Here is a 25472-nt window from a genome sequence, read left to right as displayed (position 1 = left end):
GGTTCCTTGAAAAAAAATCTAGAATACTAAATAAATAAAATATAAAGTATACTACATGAAGAACTAAATTGATCAAATGTAGACATGTTTAACTTTTAAAAAACAAAATATACAATAAATTTTTGACATATAGTCGCAAAATCGCATAGTTTCCTCAAAGGTGTTCTGTTCTATTGAAAGGAAATCCAGCCGTCAGAAGGCGGCATATACGGAAGAGCCAATCTACATGGGCTGACTGTGCTACAGATGTTCCATTAAAAAAATATGTATACTTACTATTCAATTTAGTCATGTGCTTTCCCTCAAGAAGAAAATTAGCCATGAACATCATCCACACAGAAAAACGACATCTTGTAGCACTGTTCCAAAAATATTAAATGCTTCACGTGAAAAACCGAAAAGTCTACATGCCAAATATGCTGCTAAAATGTCAACACAAACTCCGATTGTTTCTTTGGAAATTTTATGCAACATGTGCTATTTACTAATTTATCAGCAGACAAGCAGATAAACTTAAAACATTCATGAAAGTGAGATAATGTGATATCTTATCATCCGCTTAATCATATGTGTAATGATTATTCATAAAAAAATAGGAGTATGAAAAAGAAATAGAGCAGTGCTATTCAGACGACACTATTTGGACGATTTGCAGCCGACGATTAAATCCAGTGGAGCAATCTTGTTCACAGCCGAGCAACGGCCGGTGGATTCTCTAAGCGTGCACAAATCATTCAAAGTTTATCGTGTGTGGAGCAGTTTCGAAAGGAATAAGGCAACGGGTATACATCATATCGATTATTGGGACATGAACAGGTTGAGTGCTCTCAAAGGAAGAGGCAAGGGTGCAGCCTGACAGTCTATTGTTCAATGCTCCCAACGTCTTTTTGGAACACTCACTGAAAAGAATAGTAAGTCTCACCGAAGCACACGAAATTTCACAACATTTTACAGGCATCAGACGACTAATGAAACCGTTCAACCGCAGCAAACCAATACTCTCTTCATCTCAATTAGTTGTCTTAGATTTATCTAGATATGAATGTATCAAACACATTTTTGGGACGGAGGTAATACATAACAGGGCGTGAGGCCTCTTTCAGCAGATACACCGTGGGTCCGTGACAGAACAAAAACATAGAGGAAGATAAATGATGGTATGATTACGCGACCCGGGCGAGAGGAGATCGAGCGAAAGCAAATCAGATGAGGCCATGATGATCTCCGGTGTCACCTCGATTGCACGGACGAATCCCCATCAGTTTTCGCTCTGGAAACCACTAGTGGGCGGCTGGCTTGGCTCCCTCAAGCACGCATGCTCAGGCCGCTGGCCTTTCTTTTTCCGGAGGAAACTTCGAGAGCGCGGTGGACGTCGAGGTCCGCCATCCGCAGACCCAAAACCGAAGGTTAAGATACTCTGCACCAAACGAAACGAAATGATGGAGGCAATTGAACCTATAAACCTCGCTATGCTACCCGCCATTTTAGCGCCCCCGCGTGCGCGATGCTCGTTCGGCCGCTAGATTCGTTCCCTGTAGCTCCCTTTTGGCTGCTGGCGTGTGGTGGGCCGTTGGTTTTTTTTTCACGTTCATAGCTGTTTGGAGAGTGAATGACAAGTGGGGCTCGTTATGTGTGGGTCAAAAGAATGACGTGCCTTTCGTTCAATTCTGCGTAACAAAAGCAAGAAACCCTAGACAGACGAGGGGTAACAGGAAAAAGTAAAGCAGCCGCCTTATCTCCTCGCTCGCTCCCTCCTCTCTCCCACGCCGCCCCGTCCCTCTCCCTGCTCGTCCCCTCATCTCCTCTTTCCTCGACGCCGGCTCCCCTGCTTGCCTCTCCGACCTAGGACAGAGCCTCACCGGCAGCTCCCCCAAGCCGGCGCCCGCTAGCTGCTGGTGTGGAGGCGAGCTTCTCCGACGGCGACGGCGACAAGCTTGTCCAGGTCGCCATGGCCGGCGACGACGAACGGGAGGGCGGAGGTGTTGCCATGGCCGCCTTTGCCAAGAGCTCGCACATCTTCAACCCTCAGCCACGTATGTGCCTTCTTCTTTGCATTTCCTTGTTCTGATTCTTGGCAGTAATCCTAATTGATTTGATGTTTAGGTTAGTTTTGGGGTGGCTATTTTCTGGATCCGCTGCTGCCGCGCGCCGTGTGTCTGGATCAGGCGCAGGTCGCCGCCATAGGAGAGCAGGGCGGCGTGGTCTTTGTGGTGGGCATGGAGCAGGGGAGGATGAGGGCGATGGCATGAGGAAAGGAGCAGCAAGGTCGGAGTTCCAGGCGGTGCTGGCCGTCGTCACATGTCCCCAGTCTAGGTTGCCCATCTGCGTCCGAGTCATCTTCCTCCCCAGTTTTTACTTCTTGATTTATTGTTTTTCTGATCATAAGTGTGCAGATCTAAGAAAAAAGAGAAGGGGATGAATCTTGAGGAAGAGCTTGGTGAAGAACAAGGTGATCTCTCTCTCTCTCTCCATCTCTCTGAATTTAAGTCCACTTTCATCTTTTTCATTGCTGCTATTTCTCGTGGGATATTCAGGAGTTGAGAACACATATTTTGTAGCTGTTCGTAATGGCAACGGTGGTAATCAACGATGAGAAAAAAGGTCCGAGATTGGATTTGTACTAGGTATGTTCCTCACCTCTCTCAGTCCTTGTTCCAATCCCCACCCTGATGTAACTGTTTCTTCACAACTGTTGGATGTGTCTTAGGAGATGAATGCCATGGATTGTTTAGATTCTTGTTGAGCTAACCACTACTTAAACTATTTGTCCCCTTGTTAAAGCTAATCATAGTAATAGTTGGTGATCGTCCGGCTGCTGTGTATAGTGGCAACCAAATTCATGATGATGAACTGAATCAAATCCGTAGTAAAGTTAGTGTTAAATCACACATGTGTATAGTCAAGTTCAGTATACTCAAGCAGTTTTGTCAGATTGTAGATTTAGTATGACAAGAAAATTACTTGAAAGAAATAGGTACAGCCACTGTGATAAATATCAGTAGTATGCATTGTATATGTATGCTCAGTCATGTTCAACTCTGAGTATTTTTCCCCTATGTGTTACAGCAGGTGATGCCTTAATTTAGTTCATGGCATTATGGCGGGACGCATGTGGTAATTGGTTACAATGGTGGCTCATGGAGTTAAAATTTTGTGTTCTGTACAGATTTGAGATGATAGAAATTCAAAATAGGTAAACCAATAAGCCATGTTTTTTCTTTGTTGTTGCAGTTGTCATGTTTCACATAGTTATATATGCGTGTTCATAATTATAACTGCACTTTGTCTCTCTCTTTGCAAGTGTGATATATGCATGTTCATAATTATATTTTAGTCTTAATTTTCAGATCATGACCACAGCTTGCGGAGTTTCAAAATCTAATCTCTAATTTCCGCATCAAGCTAAGTGGTCCCGTTGTTTAGCATTTAGGCACTTTCTATTTATTGCTTCAGTGTAATGTTTAAGGTTGTTGCTTTAACAACGTTTGATCTAGATTATCAGTAAAACACACTCACAATTAGGTGTTCTTCCTTGGTTAGCTGCCTGCATTTCTTATGTTTGATTGGTTCAAGCCAGTATGACTCTTTTTCTTTGCCTTTCACAGGGGTCCTTTGCTACTGTTGGTTGTGTCCTTGCTTCTTGGAGAGGAGGGAGCGCAGATGACTTTGATGCCAGAAATAGGGGAGGTAATGAAAATACTATGCTCTATTATGCTACAGCTGCTTAGCCATTGGATCTGGTCTCCTTGAGCAAATGTTTATTCGTTTACTCATTTCTGCTCTTCTTGGTGTATGTGAAGTGATACAATTGTATTCCATTGGTTTCAACTTACTTTTCCTGAACTAATTCTGTAATGAGTACACATTGGCCTCTCCAGAGGCCCTTCGTAATCATATTCAAGTTATACCACTGGATAAATACTGATAAGATAACCTGATCCTAATGAGTTGGCTACAAATTCTAAATATTATTAGTTTGAGATAGAACCTAAGCAGCAAAAATTGTTTGCTTTGGCTGAAGATATACGGTTTTCTTTCTCAAAGGGTATGCATGAGAGTTTGATAAGATTTGATTGCTTAGGTTTTGTTTCAATCCCATTCACTGGTCTGATGTTGTTTTTAGGATTTTGATAGTACCGAGTTTCCTTTCTTCAGGAACATAAGGTCAAGTATCCGTGTTGTTTGGTACCTTATAGAAGATGCATTACGCAATGGTCTCGGCAATTTTTCCATATTGGGAAAATGCCATCTTTCACAAAATGAAACTATGCCTACAGAGCTGCTGAGGGATGCCCTGTAGTGGACTGGCCGAGACTGTCGAGCATCAGGTTGCAAATCTCCAGAGGTATTATATCCCTTCTTTCACTCTTGCGATCTATGTGTAACTGTTTGTGCAAGCTTAGATTCAGTGATTGGTTGTTGTCGCATTTGCATGGTGTCCGTCTGATTTAGAGGTTGCGATATAGTTTGTCAACCAATGTATGGTATAAACTTGACCTTCTCGTTATGGTGTTCATTTCCATGTGCAGAAATAGATTGTATCATGCTTTGTTATAGATTCCGTAGGTCTGGTCTGTACCAAGAAATACCTGCAGATTTTAATGTTGCTATGTGCATATAAGCTTCAGTCATTTGCTGGGCATTAAACTCAGTCACATATTACGTATACATGGACGGCAGTGATTTCCTTTTTCAGCATTTATCATTTTGACATTACGTCCTTCATAGCTTGATTAAAGTTCTAGAGAAGCAATGTTTATTTCTACACTATGTTCTGCTTGCTTTATATTGAGAAAGAACCAATTGTTTGCGGCATTTATTTCGACGCTTCCTATACTACACTCTTGATTCTTTCTGTTCATGTCCTCGATATTTTATTCCCTATTGTTTCTTTCCGACAGGTACAAGGGGCTCATTGGTAGCCTGGCCTGCTTTTGGTATATCAATGAGGACATCCCTGACATAAATTCGTTTCGTGACAGGTAATTCCACACATCACTGTTTTGTGTGCCTGCTACTGTTTGCTTGGCTTGGTAATCGTCTTCATGCCTTCTGCGAAAATATTTCTTACTTTTGTAGTGGGTGATTGAGAAAGGAGCCCAAGCAAAAGGCAGAACACAGATGGAGCAGTTGACTTGTTCATGTTCATTTCCCTTTCCGCAACGAATAGAATCCAATTAATTAATTTGGGTGTATGCTGATTGAGATAGTTAATCAATTGGGTATGTAGACCATGGTGTTGGTAGGTAAGTCTAAACTCCTCTGCATTTGCCTTTTTTCTACCTGATGAATATTCAGACTACTGATGTTGCAGACGGAGGCTTACAACATGGGGTGGTCACATCCAGCGAGGGTGGCGTTCTGTGGATTCGGCGCCCCCCATCCCAGCAGCGCGTGGGAGCCGGTGTCTTCGGGAAGAGCTGAGTCTCCTTGCCGGCGACCTCACCATCTTGCCAGCGACTTCACCTTCACCAGCCCGTCTACAGGTATGGTAGCTCCTCCACCCCCTCTCTTCTTTGATAGTGATTACTTTGTTGTTGTTGTTGCAGAAACAACCAAAACATGTTTTAAAAAGGATTTTATTTTACTGGCCAGTTCTAGAGAGAGAGAGAGAGAGAGATGTATGCGAAACCAAGAAAAAGAGGAGGACATGTACATTTTTCTTGAGTCCTCACTGTAACTATTACATTTTCAGATATTTCATCCCTTTCCGTGTGTGCATAATTGACCAGCCAACATGGTGACCTATCCCCAACTGAATTAACTTTACCCTCATATCAAACAAAAATGACTTCGATTGCAACTGAACTTATTCATATAACTGTAATCACTAATTGTTAATTCTCATTAACCTCTAATTAAGTATTCAAAAGATCACATTACCATTGATACCATGTTTTGTATTTTCTTCTTCTATTAAGAACTGCACAAGGAACACTCCACAACTGAACTTACTTAAGCAGGCTGATAGATGATATCTTGTCTGCGCAGTGGATTACCTAGAATACTGGACTTTCCATCAGCTTACAAAAGTGACAAGTGACATTCATGACTGCACTTACTTTTTGTGAGCCTATGTGCTCAAAATAATGAGAGGATGAATGGTTTAGTTGGACACTGACCTGCTTCTTCCTGGTGATATCCATTGTAATTTTTGTTGGCGATATAATGTGCTTGACAAGCTGCCGAGATAATTCATATGCCTCTCAGTCATGTTTCTTATATTTTGTATACTTTCGTTTACTAACTCAATGTAACTCACGCAATATAACTTTATTGTAGTTGCTTGAGCTGAAGCATTGCGATGATGAAACGTTAGCTATTGTTGATTCTAAACTTGGAAATGCTATAAAAGAGAAGCTGGTCAGTTAGGTTCCTTAGTTGCGCTGTTCCTGTAGAATTACCAGTTCCGCTTACAGGTTTGATGTGCTTTTGCAGAAAATTGGCTGCGTTCACAACAGTGATGTGATGGAGCTAATGAGAGGGCTCAGAAATCAGCTTAGTGAGCTTATATCTGGGTTGGGCACACAGGACCTTGATCCAAGGAGCTTGGGACTTTCCCACAGCTTGTCTAGATACAAGCTGAAATTCAGTCCTAAAAAGGTGAGTCAATACTGTGATTAGTTCACTTGGCTGAACCATGTTAGTACAGAGCTAAATATCCATAGAAAACATGCAAAGTTTCTGATAGATCTTATTCAGATGTTGTAAACGACGTCAACTAGATGCTTTTTGTCGATATTGCATTATTACCAAATAAAACAAATAAAATAATGTGGCTTTGTGGTTTGAGACTGATACTGATACTTCATATTAGTTGCTAAAAATATGTACTTCAGTATTTGACTACTTGTGCGAGGGTGCACATGTAAGCCGTGATGGGTTTCTAGAGTAGGTTATGTCTCCATTATGAAATTTTCCATACCATGCAATAACCTGCTAAAAAATGGATATTCTCAAATAGTACTAAGAAAATAGTATTGATTTCTATTTATTTTAATATGAGCGCCTCTGTTTAGAGGATTCTATGTCTAATTATTCAAAGTTCTAATTTATGAAGATATATGCTCATCTTTATTTTGTTTGATGCATTTCTCATTGAGAAACTGGAATATTAAACTGTTATTATCTATCAGGTGAGGAATTCATGGGCTTGTAACATGGAAAAATAATTGTAAGTGTAGTTTCAGGGAAGAACATGCCGAATATAACAGCCGAAGAAGGAAGGGACATGAGGCTGTAATGTCTTTTTTGTTCCCATTTCTTTCAGGAAGTCACAGCTAGGAGTGGTGGGTGGACATATAACTGTCTGTTAGCCCTTTTATGTTTTTCTGAATGAAGTGGGAGCTAATGCTAGATTCTTTTCCTGATACATAATTCATATGTACACTTACCCCACTATAATGATCACAAATGTTTACAACTATCTGAATCGTGTGATTGCAAAGTAGAACTCATATGATTGATACTGATGATGTAATGTGTTATCTGCAGTATATCTCAATTTTGAACGTGACATGTACTGTATGTATATGCAAAAATTGAGCTTTTTGTCAACCTCTATGTTGCCTGAGTTTCCAACTTTTTTGCTTGCTCGATCCTTCATTGTGGTTGTTAGCAATACTACACTTTGTTATTTTCACAAGGAGTGCAGTTCCATGAAACGTGAAATTTTATTATGGTAGGTGTACATTTTACCTATGGCACTGACCTCTTTTATTTGTCTATGTAATGACCATATGCATAAATAGTCGAAAATGGTGTTTGAATACTTCATTTTTTAGCTGATTCTTACTATGCACCTGAATGGTTTCTAAAATTTGAAATTATTAAAGAAACACAATTTGTTTCAAAACAAATTGGGTTTGAATTTGGACCTTGCGCCACTTGGCTCTATGTTACATGAATAAGATAACAAAATATGCATGCTCAAGTATACATTTTCAAAGATCCTTCAGTTTTCATCTTAAAGAGTTTGAAGTAGTACCCTAAGTGGTTGCTAAAACCTACTTCTACTAATGAAGTCAAATTATTTCAAAACACTTTGGGTTTGACATGGTCTTTGCGCTTGCTCAAACATGAAGTTATTGAAAAAATGAAAATATTTTCAACGCGTACATAGTTTTACATGGGTCTCTGCGCCATTTGGCGCAACTGGTCATCTAGTTCTTTGAAAGCTGATAAAGAAAGAGAAGATCGATGGCAGCACAAGGGAAGAGAAGCTCCCACTTAAACATGTAAACTCAACCACTGCCTCTCTTTCACTTTACATAAGTGAACTGCAGCGACCTACCTGCTCCCACTTAAGATACAACATGAACTTAACTCAACCACTGTACATAAGTGAAACATTACATCTCTGAAATATTTATAGGTCCCAATGCTGAAGCTTCAAACACTAACAATTTAAGAACGTATATCTGAAATATCAAAGTAGAGTAGTAGACAAGTCTTATGTCTGGGATAGCTTCGCATGATCCTGTGCCCTCTTTCCGTCTAGTTTCTTTGACAAATAAAGTCTTGAATACTCTTCCACTTTTGTTGTCTTGTATAACACCTTCTCTTCCGTAGTTCCCAGAAGTGGGGAAACTATTCCATCATACTTTGGGACATGAAACGCTGATATGGATAATCGTTCCTTATGGGCATTTATAGTGACCCTATGCTCAATGCTCTTGTACTTCCCGTTCGTCATAATCTATAAAAAAATGACTTGCTTAAATTACAATGGTATCGAATTCCTCATTTCATATGAAGGTGGAAATAGTTTGAGAAGTACATAATTTGATGCCTGTTTTGGACCCAAAAAAAACTTCCTTTTATGATTGAGCCCTATAAATTGGTGCTTCGCTTATAAACCCTTTCTTTTATTTGACTAAGATTTCTTAGAGGAAATTGATAGAAAATATAGAAGCAGAACCATGTTACCTTGGCAAAGTACTCTTTTGCTTATTACAACCTAAACTATTCATAATCAGAGAAAATGTACATTGCATTTATGTAAGTGAGCACTTCTCTTGACCGAGCACAATAAGAAATATAGAAATGTTTTTTTCCCTGTTTTATATAATCTAAGCTTGAGACGTTGTATGTCAAAATTTAAATGGACTTTAAAATGATCATACCTCGAGAAGGTCACCCACATTCACCAACAATGCATTGGCCAGTGGTTTCACTGGGATCCATGCACCATGTCTCCTAATTTGTAGGCCTTGAACTGAAATAATTTCTAGTAGGATAGTTAGGAAAGATCCATCTGAATGTGGAGAGAAGCCTAAAACCTTTTCGGGCATCAACGTGCATGGCGGGTAGTAGTTCATCCTGACATATTGCACCACAATTTTGTCTGCCACCAATTCAGGATCAATGTCTAGTGTTTTTGCAATGAAGGTGGCAACAGAACGAGCGAGTTTCATCAATTTAGAAGAGTATTCTTCGATGGAATTCCTGGGGTCATAGAAATAATAGTGTTATTGTTAATGTTAAATATATAAAATATCTATTGTATGTATATTGTCAACCTTTAAAAAGACAAATTGCTAAAATGTTTATTTTAGATATATTACCATGAAAAATCAACATTTCTCTGTTTTTTTGCTTGTTTTTAATAAATTTCTCAATATGTAAGTTTGATCTAAAAGAGTCATTGAAATAAATAAAAAGAAGTAGCTCTGGTTAAATCAAAAATAAGAAAGTCAATGAACCATGTGTATGTTGTGATGATGAGGTGAAATCAATTTTTGCAAGGTCTGCATCTTTTCTATACCTATCATGGATATAAATGAGAAAAAGGTAAACACTTATTAAGAATGTCAATACACACAGTCAATGCAAAATCCCGGGCTACTGCATCAATCGATGCACACAACCACAGTGTCAACTCTAATTAGGAGTACAACATTGTTCAGTAAGGAATTAGTAAATGCGTGTCATAATTCTCTTAAGGAAGCAAAATCATCATGTCCATTATCCATTAGCACTAGTAGAAAAAAGGCCTATTGTACCGGTTGGTAAGGGCCTTTTGTCCCGGTTTTTGAACTGGGACTAAAGGGTCGTTACTAATGCCCTAACCCTTTAGTCCCAGTTCTTACACGAACCGGGACAGATGGGCCTCCACGTGGCCGGTGCGGCGAGCCTAGGCAGGAGGGCCTTTGGTCCCGGTTGGTGGCATTAACCGGGACCAATAGGAATTCACGCGTCAGCATTTCAGTGGCTGGGTTTTTTGTTTTTTTTTGAAGGGGGGTTGGGGGTTGGGGGTTTTGGGGGGTTAATTTAGGTGTTTCATATATTGTGTTAGCTAGCTAATTAATAGAGAGAAGTGTCCTCTCTTATCTCCGTGCTTGGTCAACGCTACGTACTATATACGTATGGAGAGGACTAGACACGCTAGCTAGTAATCAAATAAAGGAAACAGAAGATCGTCATGAACATATGCATACAGAGAGAAGTGATATCGACCACCTCTCGTTCTCCGAGAGATTGGTCGAACAACAAATTCTCGTATATCTATCCGACACTACCGGCTACATATATACAATAATTATCTCTTACAATATAATCTCCTAATTAAATTGTAAGAACACAGAGTCCACATAGTATTCTCCGTTTTCAGCGATCACGTGGTCAAGGAAGAATGCCGCCAATTCATCTTGAATTGCTCGCATACGATCTGGTGCTAGGAGTTCATCCCGCATCCGAAAGATCTAATTTGAAGAAGGGGTCAATATATATATATATATATATATATATATATATATATATATATATATATATATATATATATATGAATAAATGAAACTCAACACAAATGATGGTAATAAAATAAAATTGTGAATATTATTGCTTACGCACTTCATATTGTTCGTCAAAGTAGCCCCGCTCACACGTCGTGTAGCGGATGGACTCGCAAATGTAGTATCCACGGTAATTATTCCCGGGTTCCTGCCACAACCACTTTACAAGAAATAGAGGTCAATCAAACTGATAAGCAAGCATGCTAAATGGTATTGATGAAACTAGTGCTTGAATCACTAGGAGATGCGCGGAACATACTACTATAGTACTTACTTTCGGGTGTTTAAATTGCAGCTTCTTCGACAGTCCCGGAGCTTTTTTGGTGAATTTTCTCCAAACCCTGCCAGACAAAGAAAACAATTACTTGATATCAGAAAATGAACAAAGTTGCTGATAGTTTGGATAATGATCGATTTAACTTACTTCTCGAGCATTTGAGTCATGTTCGCATAGTCCTGGGGATCTTTTCGTCTCGAGTCTAAGACGGTTACTACTCCCTGCTCAAGCTTAATCTCAAGGAGAATATAGTGGAAGCTGCGCACGCATGCATAAGTCATCAATTACATTACTATAACCTGGACTAATAAGGGAAACCGAATATGCACAAGACAGTAACACTCACTTGAAGTTGTAAGGAAAGAGTATTATATCTTTGTTTTCATTTATTACCAACGATCGTAGCAAGTTGGCCTCGGTATTTTCGGCATGATATTTAACCTCAGTTGCATCTATGAGATTTGTGCTAATGAATCCAATATCACCGATTTGTCTTTTCTTCAATTCGGCGATCTTCAATCTGCATAATATAGTGAGGATAATTATAAATACATGCAATGAAAGAGCTGACCTATATAGAGATACTTAATGACAGAAGTAGTACTACTTACAGACAGTAGCAAGTGATCGTTGATTTATCGAGGGCCTTTTGATTGAAAAACTGGAAGAACTCCTCAAATGGAACATTCAACAGTTCAATTCCAACGAGGTCATGCTCCGGTTTAACTCACAGCGTCAAAGTATCCCTCCCCCCAGACTCTCTGCAGGTTTTCATGTACCAATCATGTAATCTTCGCATCATCGTTGTTAGAGATCTTTCATCTTTGACGAGAGGCTTCCCGTAATGGTATTTGGTTCGTCCACCTCCAAGATATCATAATGTACATCGTCGGGCAGGGTAATCTCCAAGATTGCTATAACCAGGCACCATCCTCGGATCATTAGCGACGATGTCGCTAGACACCTTGAGCAGGGGGCACGATTGGTTCGCTTGTTCACCGAGCTGGGCAATTTTTTTCCCAGCTCGTCGTTCTTTTAACCTTTGATCACTGATAGTACTTCCCGACCGCTCCGCTTCGGCAAATGTCTTTGCAAGAATGCGCTCATAGTTGCCTTTCGGCGGAGACTTTGGTGGTTTTGTCAGGGCAGCCAGAGTGCGCTTTGCTTTCATCGGATCTACCTTCTCCTCCGGAGGTGGATGTTTATTTGCTTTCACCCCTTCAAAGAAGTTCGTCACTTCGGCTCGCACGATCTTCGTGGTTTCCTCCTCGGTCCTCTCGTATGGTACCTTCTCTGGAGTCTTCAGAGAAGGACCGAATCTGTATTGCCTCCCGCCTCTGGCTGTACTGCTAGACGCCGGCAGAGCAGATGGAGCGGCTGCGGCTGTCTTCTTTCCTTGCTTACAAGGCGGAGGAGAAGGACTACGACGCGCCGGAGCAGCCGGAGCGGCGGCGGGTCTCTTCCGCCCTTGCTGATGAGGCGGAGAAGGAGGAGGCTGGCTGCTCTGGCGCGTCGGCGCAGGCGGAGTGCCGCCACGTGCCGGAGAAGGAGGCTGAGTGCCCTGATCACTCGCCGGAGGAGGAGGAGGAGGAGGAGGCGGAGTGCCGCCACGCGCCGGAGAAGGAGGCCGAGTGCCCTGATCACTCGTTGGAGGAGGAGGCGGAGTGCCCTTACTCGCCGGAGGCGTCCAGTTCGGAAGGTTGATGAGCTCCTTCCGCCATAGACATGGAGTCTTCAGAGCAGAACCCAGCCGAGTCTCCCCTTCACCGATAGGGTGGTCAAGCCGGAGGTCCTCAAATCCCTCCGTTATTTCATCCACCATCACCCTAGCATATCCTTCTGGAATTGGCCGGCAGTGGTAGGTTGCACCGGGTTCAGGAGGTAAAACAGAGCCAACAGCCGCCTTGACTTTGAAGTTCTGCCATTGCGTCATAAGGTGGCAATGTTGAGACTCCGTGATAGCATCCACGGGGTAGCTAGCAGGAGCCGTCAAGACATGCTCCGGCTGAAGCAGCTCGGTGGAAGCCACGCTGCTTCTCCGCTGAGATGGCGGGGTAGCTTCGGGGGTAGTTTCGGCATGTCGATTGCCGTCTCGTTCCTCTAGCGCTTGAATCCTTTCGTGCAGCTTCTGAATTTGGATCTGCTCCACTTTTTTCCTCCTCTCCTGGCTTTTGTAACCGCCTGCGTCCGGAAAACCAGCCTTCCACGGAACGGAGCCTGGCGTGCCTCGTGTTCGTCCAGGGTGCTCAGGATTCCCGAGGGCCATTGTGAGCTCGCCGTTCTCTCTGTCTGGAACGAACGTCCCTTCCCGCGCTGCATCGATATACTGCTGAAGCCTCTTGATTGGTATTCACAAAAGCTCGTCCGTCCAAACGCACCTCCCTGATACAGGGTCCAATTTTCCGCCAGCCCCGAAGAACCAAGTCCGGCAACGGTCTGGCCAGTTCATTGTCTGTGGTTCGATCCCTTTATCAAGCAGATCATTCTCAGCCTTGGCCCACTTAGGCCGGGCTTTGAGGTAGCCACCTGACCCCATGCGATGGTGAAGCTTCTTCTTCGCAGCATTCTTCTTGTTTATCGCTGACATCTTCTTACTCTTTTCCGATGTCTTGTGGGCCACAAATGCGGGCCAGTGATCTCTGATCTTCTCATACCGGCCGATGAATTCTGGTGTCTCTTCTTTGTCGACAAACGTTTTCAGCTCATTCTTCCACCTCCTGAATAGGTCTGCCATCTTCTTAAGAGCATGAGGCTTGATTAATTGCTCTTTAACTGGCTTCTCCGGATCCTCCTCTGGCGGTAGGGTGAAATTTGCCTTCAGCTCAGTCCAAAGATCATCTTTCTGCATATCATTGACATAAGACACCTCAGGGTCTTCCTTCTTAGGCTTATACCATTGGTGGATGCTGATCGGGATCTTGTCCCTAACTAGAACCCCGCGCTGAGCAGCAAATGCATCCTTTGTCCGGATGGGTTCAATCGGTTGGCCGTCGCGCGCGATTGCTGTGATCTCAAACCTTTCATCCGAGCGCAACTTTCTCTTCGGGCCTCGTCTCTTCACCGAAGTTGTGCTCGATCCGGAGGGCTAGAAAAAAGAAGAAAGACGAGAGTTAATTAATATGTGTACATACCAAAACAATGAATGCATCAATTAGCTAGTCAACACATGCTTAACTAATATATTTACCTGGCCGGACTCTGTTCGGTCACCGGAGCCGTCACCACGGGCTCCTTCTTGCACCAGCATTGGGTCACCGGAGCCATCATAATCATGTCTTTCCTCCTCCACTCTTCGATCACCGTAGCCTGCTTCTTCACCCTGTTCTTCCAGACCATCATTGTCGTTAAGATACGACAAGATATCACCTCCGGCTAAGATTATGTCCCCCAACACCTCTTCTGCTTGCTCGTCTCGTCCGTGCTCCATTGTTTCTGCAAATATTACAACATGGCAATTATTACACAAACATGACAGCAGGTGGATATATTAGTGCAAATGTAGACCTAGCTTATTCCGGGTTTGGGGTGGCCTCGGCAACGCTTCAAGGGTAGGGGCGCGGCGGGAGGGGGTAGGAGACCGACATCGTTTTTTCTAGGGTTTGGGTGTCCTCAAGAGTTTTGGTCGAGCGAGAGGGCCGGGGGGTGCTCCCGTGGTATAAGTTATCACGGTCGAGAGGGGGTATAAATATCGACCGTCCATCATCTCGAAGTTATCTGGGAGGGAGTTATATATATCGACAACGACGACATACATACATGGGAAAATAATGTTATCGGGGAGGGGGGTATATCGATAACGATATACCCGATAAAAAATAAGAAGACGAAGAAGAAATAAAAAGAGGAGAAGAAGAAAGGAATAGAGGAGAAGATCGAAGAAAAAAAGAAGAAAAAGAAGAGGAGAAGAAGAAAGGAATAGAGGAGAAGAAGAAAAAATATATCTATTTTTTCTTCTTCTCCTCTATTCCTTTCTTCTTCTCCTCTTCTTTTTCTTCCTTTTTCCTCTTCTTATTTATTTCTCCTCTTCTTCCTCTCCTCTTCTTCTCCTTTCTTCCTCTTCTTATTTTCGTTTTTCCTCTCCTTCTTTTTCTTCTTCTTCCTTTCCTAGCTAGATACATAAAACTTTTCTAAAAATATAACTTTTGCATATATAAAACTTTTCCTAACTCTTTTACATCCACAAAAATTACTCCAACTTCATGACAGTACCCACACTCCATTTCACCACAAACCTTCTGATTCATAGTTCAAAATTTTCAAATTTCATTCAAATGAAATTTGAACCAGATTCAAATTCCTTGCTGAAACCTATTCAAATTCCTTTCTAATAATCTAACTTTTGCATATATGTATTTTTGAAACATCATTACAGTTGAAAAAAATACATACATACATACATACAAAAAACATGTAAAAAATACATACATACATATATGAACATACATAAAAAAATACATATATATCTAAAAAATATATTTAAAACATCATTACAGTCGGCGACGGCGAGGGCGCGGGCGACGGCGACGACGGGCGCGGGCGACGGCGACGGGCGAGGGCGCGGCGATGGCGAGGGCGCGGGGCAGGGGCGGCGCGCGTCGGGGCAGGGACGGCGCGCGGCGACGACGTCGGGCGAGGGCGCGGGCGACGGCGACGACGGGCGCGGGCGACGGCGACGGGCGAGGGCGCGGTGACGGCGAGGGCGTGGGGCAGAGGCGGCGCGCGTCGGGGCAGGGACGGCGCGCGGCGACGACGTCGGGCGAGGGCGCGGCGACGGCGAGGGCGCGGGCGAGGGCGACGACGGGCGCGGGCGACGGCGACGGCAGGGGCGGCGGGGGCGGCGGGCGGCGTCGGGGCAGCCTGGCGGCGTCGATGTCGTCGAGGGGTCATCAGGGGCAACTGCGAGATGAAGATGAAAATTTTCACAAGTGTTGGTTATATACCAAGAGCTTTGGTCCCGGTTCGTGGCACCAACCGGGACCAATGCACCCTTTAGTCCCGGTTGGTGCCACCAACCGGGACCAAATGTCTCTTTTCAGCAGCCCAAAGGGCGGGAAGCGGCGGCCTTTGGTCCCGGTTGGTGGCACCAACCGGGACTAAAGGGGGGCATTGGTTCCGGTTGGTGCCACGAACCGGGACCAATACACCCCTTTAGTCCCAGTTGGTGCCACCAACCGGGACCAAAGGACATGTACTGCCCGCGTCGCGGCCAAAGTTTAGTCCCACCTCGCTAGTTGAGAGAGCTCGAGAGTGGTTTATAAGCGCTGCTGCGCTAACCCTCTCGAGCTCCTCTCCATTGCTGGCTTACGGGCCTAATCTTGCACTGCTATGCCTGTGGGCCTGCTGGGCCTTCTGCGGGCCTGAATCCTGGCCCATTGATGGGTTTCTAGTCGTATTCAGGCCGTGGTGGCCCAGTAGGTGGCATTTTTTTATTTTTTCCCAGTTTTTTTGTTTTCTTTTTTGCTTTATTTATTTGATTTTGTTTCTACTTACAACAAAATACTTATTTATTTTATTTTATTTTGTTTCTAATTACTTATTTATTTTACTTTATGATAATTCTTTTTGCTATTAAAGTTTCTATCAAAAAAAGTTTTTTATGAAAATTCTTTTTGCTTTTAATGATTTTGAACAGAAAATACTTCGATAATTTTAGTTGCATCAATTTTATATGATTTTAGTTTTAATAATACTAGAGGTTTCTTATAATGTTTTGAACCGAAAATACTTTGTTAATTTTAGTTTCATAAATTTTATTAAAGTTTATTTTATTTTGTTTCTACTTATATATTTTAATAAAGTTTATATTATTTTATTTCTAATTACTTATTTATTTTATTTGTTATTTTTCATGCACCATTTTTCATGCATTTACTAATTATTTTGAGCTATAAGGCCCTAAAATTAAAAAGCATTTCAAATAAACTATGAAAAGGTTGAAAGTTGGCATGTGCAAGAAAGTTGAGAGGGTTACGGCAAAAACTAGATGCACTTGGTGTACAAAACGGACAATGGTATCATACTCGTCTGTTACAAAGTTGGCATGGTATCATCATAATAGTTGCGGGAGAAAGTCTTCACTTTTTCTTCGCTTGTGTCATTTGCTTATTGCGCCGTAACCATGGATAATCTTCATCGTTTATCAGGATGCTTGGGTCAGCCTTGACTTTGAAGGGAGGAATTTCATGAAACTTTTCATAATCTTCAGACATGTCTGTCTTGCCCTCCACTCCCACAATGTCCCTTTTTCCTAAAAGAACTATGTGGCGCTTTGGCTCATCGTATGATGTATTCGCTTCCTTATCTTTTCTTTTTCTCGGTCTGGTAGACATGTCCTTCACATAGATAACCTGTGCCACATCATTGGCTAGGACGAACGGTTCGTCAGTGTACCCAAGAGTGTTCAGATCCACTGTTGTCATTCCGTACTGTGGGTCTACCTGTACCCCGCCTCCTGACAGATTGACGCATTTGCACTTAAACAAAGGGACCTTAAAATCATGTCCATAGTCAAGTTCCCATATGTCCATTATGTAACCATAATACGTGTCCTTTCCCCTCTCGGTTGCTGCATCAAAGCGGACACCGCTGTTTTGGTTGGTGCTCTTTTGATCTTGGGCGATCGTGTAAAATGTATTCCCATTTATCTCGTATCCTTTGTAAGTCAATACAGTCGAAGATGGTCCCCTGGACAACGAGTACAACTCATCACAAACAGTGGTGTCACCTCTGAGACGTGTTTCCAACCAACTGCTGAAAGTTCTGATGTGTTCACATGTAATCCAGTCGTCACACTGCTCCGGGTGTTTGGAGCGCAGACTGTTCTTGTGTTCATCGACATACGGGGTCACCAAGGTAGAGTTCTGTAGAACTGTGTAGTGTGCTTGAGACCAAGAATGCCCGTCCCTGCATATTATTGAGTCCGCTCCTAGCGTGCCTTTTCCAGTCAGTCTCCCCTCATACCGCGATTTAAGGAGACCTATCTTCTTAAGGCCAGGAATGAAGTCAACAAAAAAACCCAATGACATCCTCTGTTTGATGGCCCATGGAGATGCTTCCTTCTGGCCTAGCGCGGTTACGGACATATTTCTTTAGGACTCCCATGAACCTCTCAAAGAGGAACATATTATGTAGAAATACGGGCCCCAGAATGACAATCTCGTCGACTAGATGAACTAGGATGTGCGTCATGATATTGAAGAAGGATGGTGGGAACACCAGCTCGAAATTGACAAGACATTGCGCCACATCGCTCCTTAGCCTTGGTATGATTTCTGGATCGATCACCTTCTGAGAGATTGCATTGAGGAATGCACATAGCTTCACAATGGCTAATCTACGTTTTCCGGTAGAAGCCCCCTCAATGCAACCGGAAGCAGTTGCGTCATAATCACATGGCAGTCATGAGACTTTAGGTTCTGAAACTTTTTCTCTGGCATATTTATTATTCCCTTTATATTTGACGAGAAGCCAGTCGGGACCTTCATACTGAGCAGGCATTCAAAGAAGATTTCTTTCTCTTCTTTCGTAAGAGCGTAGCTGGCAGGACCTTGATACTGCATCGGAGGCATGCCGCCTTTTTCGTGCAAACGTTGCAGGTCCTCCCGTTCCTCAGGTGTATCTTTTGTCTTCCCATACACGCCCAAGAAGCCTAGCAGGTTTACGCAAAGGTTCTTCGTCACATGCATCACGTCGATTGAAGAGCGGACCTCTAGGTCTTTCTAGTAGGGTAGGTCCCAAAATATAGATTTCTTCTTCCACATGGGTGCGTGTCCCTCAGCGTCATTCGGAACAGCTAGTCCGCCGGGACCCTTTCCAAAGATTACGTGTAAATCATTGACCATAGCAAGTACGTGATCACCGGTACGCATGGCGGGCTTCTTCCGGTGATCTGCCTCGCCTTTGAAATGCTTGCCTTTATTTCGACATTGATGGTTGGTCGGAAGAAATCGACGATGGCCCAGGTACACATTCTTCCTGCATTTGTCCAGGTATATACTTTCAGTGTCATCTAAACAGTGCGTGCATGCGTGGTATCCCTTGTTTGTCTGTCCTGAAAGGTTACTGAGAGCAGGCCAATCGTTGATGGTTACAAACAGCAACGCGTGCAGGTTAAATTCCTCCTGTTTGTGCTCATCCCACGTAAGTACACCGTTTTCATTCCACAGCTGTAAAAGTTCTTCAACTAATGGCCTTAGGTACACATCAATGTCGTTGCCGGGTTGCTTAGGGCCTTGGATGAAAACTGGAATCATAATGAACTTCCGCTTCATGCACATCCAAGGAGTAAGGTTATACATACATAGAGTCACGGGCCAGGTGCTGTGATTGCTGCTCTGCTCCCCGAAAGGATTAATGCCATCCGCGCTTAAACCAAACCATACATTCCTTGGGTCAGCTGCAAACTCAGCCCAGTACTTTCTCTCGATTTTTCTCCACTGCGACACGTCAGCGGGTGCTCTCAACTTCCCGTCTTTCTTACGGTCCTCACTGTGCCATCGCATCAACTTGCCATGCTCTTCGTTTCTGAACAGACGTTTCAACCGTGGTATTATAGGAGCATACCACATCACCTTCGCAGGAACCCTCTTCCTGGGGGCTCGCCGTCAACATCACCAGGGTCATCTCGTCTGATCTTATACCGCAATGCACCGCATACCGGGCATGCGTTCAGATCCTTGTACGCACCGCGGTAGAGGATGCAGTCATTAGGGCATGCATGTATCTTCTGCACCTCCAATCGTAGAGGGCATACGACCTTCTTTGCTGCGTATGTACTGTCGGGCAATTCGTTATCCTTTGGAAGCTTCTTCTTCAATATTTTCAATAGCTTCTCAAATTCTTTGTCAGGCACAGCGCATTCTCTGCCTTCCACTACAGCAATTCCAGTACGGTACCGAGCTTTGTGTTGCCATCTTCGCAATTGGGGTACAACCCTTTTTTGTGATCCTCTAACATGCGATCGAACTTCAGCTTCTCCTTTTTGACTTTCGCATTGCGTCCTTGCATCGACAATGACCCGGCGGAGATCATCATCATCGGGCACTGGTTCCTCTTGATCTTCAGCAGCTTCCCCCCTTGCAGCATCATTGGGCACATCGTCTGGTTCCTCTTGATCTTCAGCAGCTTCCCCCGTTGCAGCATCACTATATTCAGGGGGCACATAGTTGTCATCGTCCTCTTCTTCTTCGCCGTCTTCCATCATAACCCCTATTTCTCCGTGCCTCGTCCAAACATTATAGTGTGGCATGAAACCCTTGTAAAGCAGGTGGGTGTGAAGGATTTTCCGGTCAGAGTAAGACTTCATATTCCCACATGTAGGGCATGGACAACACATAAAACCATTCTGCTTGTTTGCCTCAGCCACTTCGAGAAAATCGTGCACGCCCTTAATGTACTCGGAGGTGTGTCTGTCACCGTACATCCATTGCCGGTTCATCTGCGTGCATTATATATAATTAAGTGTGTCAAAAACCATTACAGAACATCATGAATAGATAATTAAGTGACCAAATTAATAGAAGTTCATCATCACATTAAAACCAAAGTACATACATAGTTCTCATCTAACAACATATAGCTCTCCAGAGCATCTAATTAATTAAACCATACATTAAAACTATGTAAAACATTTCAATGCGAAAACAAATGCGATCATAATCGCAACCAAGGTAACAATGGATCCAACGGCATAATGATACCAAGCCTCGGTATGAATGGCATATTTTCTAATCTTTCTAATCTTCAAGCGCATTGCATCCATCTTGATGTTGTGATCATCGACGACATCCGCAACATGCAACTCCAATATCATCTTCTCCTCCTCAATTTTTTTTAATTTTTTCCTTCAAGTAATTGTTTTCTTCTTCAACTAAATTTAACCTCTCGACAATAGGGTCGGTTGGAATTTCTGGTTCAACCACCTCCTAGATAAATAAAATCTATGTCACGTTGGTCGGCATATTTGTCATAAACAATAAATGAACCAAATAGTTATAAAAAGATAATATATACCACATCCGAATCATAGACAGGACGAGGGCCGACGGGGGCGGATACCAAAACCATTGCACTATGTTATAAGAAGGAATAATAAAAGTAACAAAATTAGACAAGTATCTATCTAAAGTAAGATTTTTTTTTCCAGAAAGAAGATAAGAACAAGAGGCTCACCATGGTGGTGCTGGCGACGAGATCGGCGCGGGCGATTGACGGCGGTGAAGACGGGGACGGGACGTGATGGACCGCTAAACGTAGACAAATCTCGGGGAAATTGGAGCTCGGAGGTCGAGTTTCGAGAGGAGAAAGATTAACTAGTGTGGCTCAGACATTTCATCGAACACCTCATGTGCATAGGAGGTGAGCTAGAGCACCCAAATGCCCTCCCCTCGCCGGCCAGAAAAAAAGAGCACTGTGGAGTGCTCTGCTGTGGCGATGGGGTATATATAGGCAACTCATTTGTCCCGGTTCGTGGTAGAAACCGGGACTAAAGCTCAGCCTTCTGTCCCGGTTCGAGTCACGAACCGGGACCAATGGTTGTGGGCCAGGAGTGAGGACCATTGTTCCCGGTTCGTGCCTAGAACCGGGACAAATGGGTCCATACGAACCGGGACCAATGCCCACGAGGCCCCGGCCGACCCCCTGGGCTCACGAACCGGGACGAATGCCCCCATGGGTCCCGGTTCGTGACTGAACCGGGACTAATGGGCTTGCCATGCCCGAACGAAAGCCCTGTTTTCTACTAGTGTAGTTCTCTTATATGCATATAACAGAGAAGATGCACAATAGTAACATAGTAATAGTTGGTTCAAAAGACAATATACCAACTGCAGAAGCACTTATATATTATTATTTTTCATAGAATTTTAGTGCAAATTATTGATTTAGGTCCAGTTTCGCTCTATCAAGAAAAGAAATCCAGTTTTGAAGAGAAAGAATGCACACTCTGACCTGAACATAGGAGGTTGACTCGGCCAGAAACTCATATCACGGGCCTGAGGTGGCTGTGTGTAGAGCCCAAACATGTCAGCCCAATCTAGCTTTTGATCATGGGAGAGAATAAAGGCTTGGCCATAACCTTGAAGATCTCCTTGGCGTTGAGCGTAAGCATTCTTCACGTCCAGGGGGAGCTGAAAGAACTTTTCAATGTCACGCCTTATAGCCAGGATGATCTCATCTGGTACTCCATGATTTACAAGCTGCGATCATCAGTTGGACCAATAGTCATAATTTAGTTTATTATTATTTTCCAATATACGCAGAGAACTTCATTTATTCAGAGTATATTATAGAATAAACTTCACATTAAAACAAATATTTGTAATGTCCTGATTTAAACTCCTTAGAACACACCCAACATCTTTAAAGCGCAAAATTCTGAGTGTGAATCCTATTTTACATTTGTTCTCCATCCCGGTAGGCCGGACATGAATATGACAATGATGTGGTGCTTTAGGAGGGAAATACACTTGTGTTCTTGGTTGTATATATGCACCCTACATGGGTATTTTTAAATATTTTAATAAAAAGTCAAAAGAGGTAAGAACTATTTTGACAAAACACTTGACTTACTTTTGCACTAGTATATAAATTTTCACGAAGAAGAAAAATAAAAGTTGACCTGACAACAAAAAAGACAAAATTTATTTGCTACTCCCTTCGTTCCAAAATATAGTGCTTCCTCTATTTCCGTGCTTCAACTTTGACCATAAATTTAACCAACGATACCGACTGCGGCGGGAGCAAAAGTTATACCAGTGAATTCATATTCAAAAGAAGTTTTCAATACCCTACAAAAGAAAGAAGTTTTCAATTATATAGTTTTTTCTCCCGCCGCAGTCGATCTCGTTGGTTAAATTTATGGTCAAAGTTGTACCACGGGAAGCGCGGGCGCACTATATTTTGAAATGAAGGGAGTATTATAGGTCACTATTCACACTATTTTAGCCAAAACATTATCTTTTTTGAAAAGAAGACAAAGGGAGAATTTTTTTTTGTATTTTTTCTCACGAGTACAATAGAAGGTCAAGTTTATTTCAAAAATATTTTCAGGAATTTTTGACTTTTTGTTGAATTACTAATTTTTTTCTCATATAGGGTGTAGATGTCCCCATAGACCACAAATTTGCCTCGTGCTTTAGGAACGCTATATCACTCCGATGGGTGGGCGCATGACGGCATAAAAGGCGCATGCGCGGAAGATCCATGCATGACATGAGGTGGAGGAGCCGGCTAGAGATGCAGAAATGCTAAATAAAGTTTACTCTATTCACACAAAGTGGAATTTACTAAAAAATTATCATGTTTGTTGCATCGTTGCTCCTTCCACTATCTGAATCACAAGGAACTCACTGGACAAAAGACCCAAAATTAGTCGCTAGTTTCAGCTACCTAGATACGATGGCAGTCAAACATGGCCTGCGTATTATTTTCCTTGATGGTATAACCAGTGAGTGACATACTGACAAGCCGCCGAAGAAAAATAGTTTCAGAACCACCAGGTAAACAACATACAGCATCTGGCGACTTCAGTGACACTACCTGAAAGAAGCCCCACTCCTCGCAGGCAAATCTGAGCTTGGCGGTCTCCGCTTCCACGGACTCAGCGTCCGTGAGCCTGCCGAGGTCGATCACCGGAACCTCGTCGGAGTGCGCGGGGATGACTGCATCGGCGTCGATGTCCGGCTGGATGTACCGTTCGATCGCGTCACCCGTCAGCTCGCCGGCAGCGACCGCCGCCAGGGCCTGGACGTTCCTGACAGGAAGCGTCGTTCCCAGCTTAGACCACCTGCTGTCGCCGTCGCTGCCATCCAACGCCTCCACCTCCATTCAGCTAGTTGGCTCTCCACTACCTGCTCTGCTTCTGCTTGCTTAGTTGTTCAGGGATTCAGCAATTGATCAGCCCAGCTATTATATACTTCTACGTAGTTAGCTGAGGTTGCAACTTGCTAATCTTTTTCTGCTGGACTCTATACAACGGAATAGTTAAACCTCGATCTTACATGAAAGATGCGAATGATGATCCCTCGATCGGCTCGGCCTGAAGGTCCTCTGATACCCTGATCTCTGCGTTTGGACGTTAGCGATGCTAAACAATGCCCGGCGGCTAGTGTCCGAAATTAACAGGGATAGAATATTTTTGCACTGGCACACTTGGAATCAAGAACGCCCCCTGAGCCCATCTGCAAGTCGGTCTGTTTTACACTCTTCTATACTACAGGCATCACAAATGCGCCACAGGGGTCAAGTCTGCAAGATCACAACGTAAGCAAAACAAGTACTCACTTTGTAAAGAAATATAAAAACCGAAAATCTGTTTCTGAGCTCGAGCTCAGCTGCTCCTGATATCTATGCCGGTGGTCCGCGACAAGATCCGTGCGTTATTTTTGCTTCTGAAGACCCCCTAACACAAGGACGACTGAGATTGCCCGATACCCCTTCATAATGAAGGCATAATGGACATATTTTGAAAAAATGCCCGCCCGCAGAGGCGTGTACATACACAAATACGAGGAGGTCTTTCTTGACGTGGGACAGGCCCCTGCCCGCATGCAGGTGTGGGCGTTCAATGTTGGCCGCAATCAACGCGCCTGCCCTCGTGTTGTCGTGCCTGCCATCGCGCGCCGCCGCCCGCATTCAACGCACCTGCCGCTGGCCCCATCGGCTGCCGCGCCCACCTGAGCCGTCGTCTGCTGCTTGATCTCGCGTCCCGTGTCGCTTGACCGCTGCCGGCAGCCAACAACCCTGCCGCCTCGACTGCCAGCTGTCGGTCGCTGCCTGCCGCACGCTAACCCGTCCCCGTCGGCTATCGCGCCTGCCACCCCGCAGTGATGCGCGGCCGCCTCCTCGCCTGCCGCACACCGATCCGTCTTGTCGCCTGTCGCCTCCCCACCTGCCATGTTGACCCAGCCACCTTCTCGCCTGCTATACCCGCCTTAACGTGGCGGCGTTAATGCCCCGGCGCCTCGCCTGCTCCGTCCCTCCCGGCCGCTATAAAACCCGCCCTCCCCCGGCGTCTCTCCTCGCACCTCCCGGCGTTCTCTCCTATCTTCTTCCTTGCCCCCTCGGTGATCTCTCCTCCGTCGACTGCACTGCCATGTCCTCAAGCGACTCCGACAGCGAAGGCGCGGCACTGAGCAGAGGGGGGGGGGGGGGGGGCGCCTGGCCGTCCAGCCTTACCTTATGGCAGTCAGAGGACCTCACCCGCTTCGGCCTCTACGTGCCACCGGCGGCGAAGGTGCCGCAACTGTGGAGGATCTCCGCCAACGGCTACCCCACGCAAGGCCCACCGGCGACCAAAGAGGAGCTCCACGTGCACCCCTGCGGCTGCTACAACAAGAGGAACCGCCGCCGTTTTTGGAACGGCAAGCGGTTCGATGATGTCATCACCGTGTTTAAGCGCACCG

The 25472-nt window shown here is 44.1% G+C and overlaps 2 protein-coding genes across 20 annotated transcripts; one reads left to right on the top strand and one right to left on the bottom strand.

The window, feature by feature from the left end:
* Positions 1–1533: 1533 nt before the first annotated feature.
* Positions 1534–7557, top strand: LOC109757066 (nucleolar protein 58). 19 transcript variants are annotated; one of them, XM_020315896.4, is made up of 13 exons: positions 1534–2033; positions 2104–2313; positions 2394–2449; positions 2535–2624; positions 3067–3193; positions 3348–3687; positions 4156–4345; positions 4902–4982; positions 5315–5486; positions 6283–6363; positions 6439–6603; positions 7137–7174; positions 7271–7557. In XM_020315896.4, exons 7-12 carry the CDS (start codon positions 4290–4292, stop codon positions 7170–7172), a joined length of 591 nt encoding a protein of 196 aa, XP_020171485.1. In that variant the 5' UTR covers positions 1534–2033; positions 2104–2313; positions 2394–2449; positions 2535–2624; positions 3067–3193; positions 3348–3687; positions 4156–4289; the 3' UTR covers positions 7173–7174; positions 7271–7557. The 19 variants fall into 19 exon arrangements, with proteins under 19 accessions (XP_020171485.1, XP_020171496.1, XP_020171493.1 ...); XM_020315907.4 differs by having other exon boundaries at positions 1561–2033; positions 2559–2624; positions 3070–3193; positions 3606–3687; positions 7137–7557; XM_020315904.4 differs by having other exon boundaries at positions 1561–2033; positions 2559–2624; positions 3606–3687; positions 7137–7557.
* LOC141041508 (2-oxoglutarate-dependent dioxygenase 11-like) lies at positions 7320–24281 on the bottom strand. Its single transcript, XM_073507787.1, has 4 exons — positions 23608–24281; positions 22018–22265; positions 9126–9447; positions 7320–8698 (listed from the first exon to the last, which is right to left on the bottom strand). Exons 1-4 carry the CDS (start codon positions 23893–23895, stop codon positions 8453–8455), a joined length of 1104 nt encoding a protein of 367 aa, XP_073363888.1. The 5' UTR covers positions 23896–24281; the 3' UTR covers positions 7320–8452.
* Between the last annotated feature and the right edge of the window lie 1191 nt (positions 24282–25472).

This window comes from Aegilops tauschii, chromosome 2 (genome assembly GCF_002575655.3).
Source record: "Aegilops tauschii subsp. strangulata cultivar AL8/78 chromosome 2, Aet v6.0, whole genome shotgun sequence".
NCBI classification, from domain to species: Eukaryota; Viridiplantae; Streptophyta; class Magnoliopsida; order Poales; family Poaceae; genus Aegilops; species Aegilops tauschii.
This window is presented reverse-complemented; position numbering and strand designations above follow the sequence as displayed.

Coding starts and splice junctions, on each gene's coding strand:
- LOC109757066 (XM_020315896.4), top strand. CDS start 4,290: ATGCCCTGTAGTGGACTGGCCGAGACTGTCGAGCATCAGGTTGCAAAT. Junction 5,487..6,282: donor CTTCACCAGCCCGTCTACAG/GTATGGTAGCTC, acceptor ACTTTATTGTAG/TTGCTTGAGCTGAAGCATTG. Junction 6,604..7,136: donor TGAAATTCAGTCCTAAAAAG/GTGAGTCAATAC, acceptor ATTATCTATCAG/GTGAGGAATTCATGGGCTTG.
- LOC141041508 (XM_073507787.1), bottom strand. CDS start 23,895: ATGGAGGTGGAGGCGTTGGATGGCAGCGACGGCGACAGCAGGTGGTCT. Junction 22,266..23,607: donor AGGAGTGGGGCTTCTTTCAG/GTAGTGTCACTG, acceptor TGATGATCGCAG/CTTGTAAATCATGGAGTACC. Junction 9,448..22,017: donor AGTCAACCTCCTATGTTCAG/GTCAGAGTGTGC, acceptor CTATGACCCCAG/GAATTCCATCGAAGAATACT.